The sequence below is a fragment of the Echinococcus granulosus genome (assembly GCF_000524195.1).
Source record: "Echinococcus granulosus chromosome Unknown EG_S00086, whole genome shotgun sequence".
In the NCBI taxonomy this organism is placed as follows: Eukaryota; Metazoa; Platyhelminthes; class Cestoda; order Cyclophyllidea; family Taeniidae; genus Echinococcus; species Echinococcus granulosus.
In genome coordinates this window covers 346,036-349,942 of record NW_020170466.1, presented here as the reverse complement: position 1 = coordinate 349,942, position 3,907 = coordinate 346,036, and the positions used below count along the sequence as shown (strand labels likewise).

General features: G+C 44.6%; 1 protein-coding gene across 1 annotated transcript; it reads right to left on the bottom strand. All coding sequences in view use genetic code 11, as the record gives it.

Annotated features, from left to right (window-relative positions):
* Positions 1-2,682: 2,682 nt before the first annotated feature.
* Positions 2,683-3,802, bottom strand: EGR_07782 (hypothetical protein; the record flags this gene model as incomplete). Its single annotated transcript, XM_024497031.1, has 3 exons — positions 2,683-2,973; positions 3,111-3,183; positions 3,534-3,802. 3 exons carry the CDS (start codon positions 3,800-3,802, stop codon positions 2,683-2,685), a joined length of 633 nt encoding a protein of 210 aa, XP_024348585.1.
* Between the last annotated feature and the right edge of the window lie 105 nt (positions 3,803-3,907).

Genomic DNA, 3,907 nt, shown 5'->3' with positions numbered 1-3,907 from the left:
AGGAGTCTGTTGTACTGCTGTGCCAGAAGCGCAGGCACTGCGTCAAAGTTGCCTCCATACCTCACCATGACAAGCGGCCAGAATCGACAGAAGAAGGCGAACCAATTGATATATGGCACACGAGAGAGCGGATCCACTTCCGCCAAAACCTCTGGACTGTCCAAAACAAGCATCATATCGGCCCATGACGCCACCTTGTTGAAGTTCGCTTCATCCTCCACCACTTCTCGCAGCATCAGTGCTACCGCAGGAGCACATCTGCGCCCTTCAGCTTGGCGTGCAATTCGTGACACCTTGCGTAAGCTTCTGACTTGAGACAACGCTAAGGAGATACGATGCGCTGACATTGACTTCATCACATCTACCTTCTAAAGAAACGTGAGTGCCAAAGTTTTGTGTGTGTACACTTCCAAAGAGCCATTACACATTGATTCATCACCACGAAGCGGGTAGCGCCATGGAGGTAAAGGAATGGTCGAGACACTCCCTTTAAATCCTGTTGACGTCTGCAACGGCTTCTTAATCAAGCACATCAGTGTACGTCAATTTCCCATGTGAAACTGATACTGAGACAGCGGCTGAGGCAGTGGTGGAGATCGGGCTCGAATTGCCGTCAAGTCGTGAGTTAAGTCGAGGGCTGAGATGGCTGCCTCTACTCTGCCTGATGAGTGCTAGGATCGAAATCCAGTCTACCGCGTGGCTTAATCACTGGTATCGTCATCAACAAACAGCATGGGAGAAGTGACACATTCTATCTGTGTGGCATCGTCCCGAGGCGACAAATTACACATTGGCTTAGAAGATGGAATCTTCATTTGGAACGGAATAGCAACTACCGCGTCCCACCAAAGACCACTTTTTACCCAACTACTCGGCCATGCAGCTGTGGTTTCTACTCAAAATGGAAACTGTTGTTTTCTTCTTGTGAATGTGTGTGTGTTTCATATGCGGGAGGGATACGTGCAATTATTTATTAATAAGATCCTTTATGCCCTCAACTCTTAGAGATCATTTATAGTGACTCACGTTTTGCCGAAAACTGCCTGTGAATGAGGAAGAAATAAACAATTAAAATCTAAGATGCTTTTGTGCTGGTGGCTACTTTGCTCCCAGACCGCTCCTATTCTGTCTACTTTCAGCCAATGGGTTACATCAATACGGTTTGTTTATGAGGTCTACAGTCCACCACTACCACCACAACTATAATTACAATTGTCGTCACCACTGCTATAAGTCAACAGTTAGAGCAACTAATCTTCTCTACTTTGCTTAAAAGTGATAACAGAGGTCCTTACACGACTTTGTTAATCCCGAGACAGTAAGAACAATATGAGTCATAGGCGACTTGTCAATATCACCAACCCGACTGTCTATCACCTTTTGAGGTAAAAAGTTGGGAATGACTATCTAGCTGGATCCTTCGGTAGTTAACTTATGACTCGTTGGCGGCTGACCTTGGCCCAATCTCGAAGTGGCCACTATGTCACAAATCAGTCTCCGTTTTAGTTCACAAGTGGTGGGTGAGTGTCCGCGGATAACGATAGTACAAATTTCACATGCACATCCAATGCAGAAATTTGGGCGCTTCGCAGCATGTCACACCACCTCTTGTGACATGGGTGAATCCGTCTAGCGAGGCCGCATGCTTAAAATGGATTATTTGCAAAACATGACCTGACAAAATATGGGCGACTAAATGTCACAGATAATCTAATCCATCCTGACATGTGTGACATAAATATGTTGGTCTAGCGAAAAATGCATTCGTGGTTGGTAGCCGCCAAGTCACTTGGTGGCTCAACATGCATGCTTCTTCTTATAATTGCTAATGTATCACCCACGACGTGACCAATTTACCTACTTACACTTTGCCATGCACTCCGTTTTTCTGTTGTATACTTCAGACTCAATGCTGGTGGATGGCAAGTCAAGTGACTAATGGCATACAGCAGACGACAAGAGGCAACTGTGTGGTCAAATGTGAGCGGGGGTGCACACACATCCGTGATTTGCCCCTCTGACGCCGAACAGGCAGTCTGTTCATCTTCTTATGAGTGTTGTGTCAAAAGTGGTATAGCGAACCCACCTTGCCATCGTTGGGACAAAGATGAATCGTGACACATTTAGCATGTTTACTTCAGCCAATTCTTCACACCTACGTACGGAAACGTCTTCAGAGGAAAGCACATTCTTTACAGTTGGGCAGTTATTGTGATGCCTGGTGGGGGAGATTCTGCACTTGGAGGACCTCAAGTAGGTCCTAATTTTCCTACTTCCTTAAGAATTCAGTCTCCAAATGTACCCGCACATTTATTCATTCATTATCGTTCATCCACTAGCCATTGTTTGCAGCCTTGCAGGTTGCTATGATCGCTTCAGATAGGGAACCATATCGAGTCTTGGTCATTTGTCCTTCTTCCAGCCTGATGGAATGAGGTGAGTTATCGCGAATAGTGAATTGTTCCATTCCTAATGAATTGCAGGCAATTAAACTATCATCTCGAAGTTTGTGTCAGTGTCATTCGCTCACACACTCCATTACTAATTCACACAAAGAAATGAGTGTTTACGACGATTTGTCTTCATGTTCTGGTGGCATAAAGGGTGGTCATGAGCCCAGTCTACTCAAGAGAAATATCTCACTCAAGTTTATCATTTCCAAATCCTCACCTTTCAAAAGCATTAAGCTGACGGTGGAGTGGTCGATATGGAATAGCGATGGAATTCTACGGAGCCTTCATGACTTTGACTTTGATTTTGTCCTAAGTTCAATAACAAGAGTGGTGTGCTTGGATGGCCTGTTGACCTTACAAAAGGACAGTATGGAGATGGGAAGGAATGATGTCGAGATGAGTGACCCACACCCTCTTGGAGTAGACATTCAGCAAGTGGGACATTACTGGTGATAACAACTTGAGACACAGTGAGTCGTTTGCTGCTGCCTCCCAGTGAATCCGCAATCTTGCCTTCTCTCTTCAAGTGAAGGGTTACTTGTTTGTTAACTTGCTTGTCAAGTCATGTGAGCACTTGCCAAAAGAAAGGCAAGATGCGGACTGTTTAAGCATCCGATTAAGAAAGTGAATAATTCCACCGGGAGGAGAGGGACTTACTCGAGGCCAAATGGAGAGCATACCGTGCAGCCAAATCGAGGAACCCCAATGTAGCCCAGCTGTCAGATGGCGACTGAAGTCAGGCGCGACAAATTTACCATCTGGTCATCTCAACCGATGTGATGTCAAGGCCGAAATGAGTGTGATTGGAATCTACATTGAGGTGAACTGGTAAATGAATTTTGATTTTTTGTAGTAAAAGGAATTCGCTCTTTGCTTCCCTGTCATGGAAGGTTTCTATCTTGGCGCCTTTTTAGCCAAAAGAGGGTAGTTGCTCAATTTGACCATAGAAGGAAATGAGTAAGAAGCACGAGGAGTTGAGATGACGGAAGTAGGTTGGTGGTTATGCTGTAGGATTTGAAGGAAGGACGGTAGAACGCCTCTCCCAACCATTTATTTGTCTTCTTTTCGAGGGTAACTCACAATCCGGAAATGTCAATTTGGTAGAACATCTTGCTTCCAGAGACATCTCCCTCTCCCTCCCAAAAGCCAACTCCATTTCCTTCATCCATGTGGCTCAGTGGCAATTTACGAGAACAAAAGCTGTGAACACAGTCGGGTTGTTGACATTGACAAGTCGCCAACGACTCAATGCTAACAATTAGTTCTTTTATGAGTTTCTCAACCAATTTTTTATCGCGTATTCCATTGATAAAAATTGAATAAACGAAAACGATTAGGCCAGTTTGCATCCTTACAAAAAAGGGAGGCTAATTTGCGTTTTTGTAAGAAGAAATGATTTCAACCAAAGATAGGCACAGGATTCTAATCCACTTCTATCAACTTTGATGCGATTT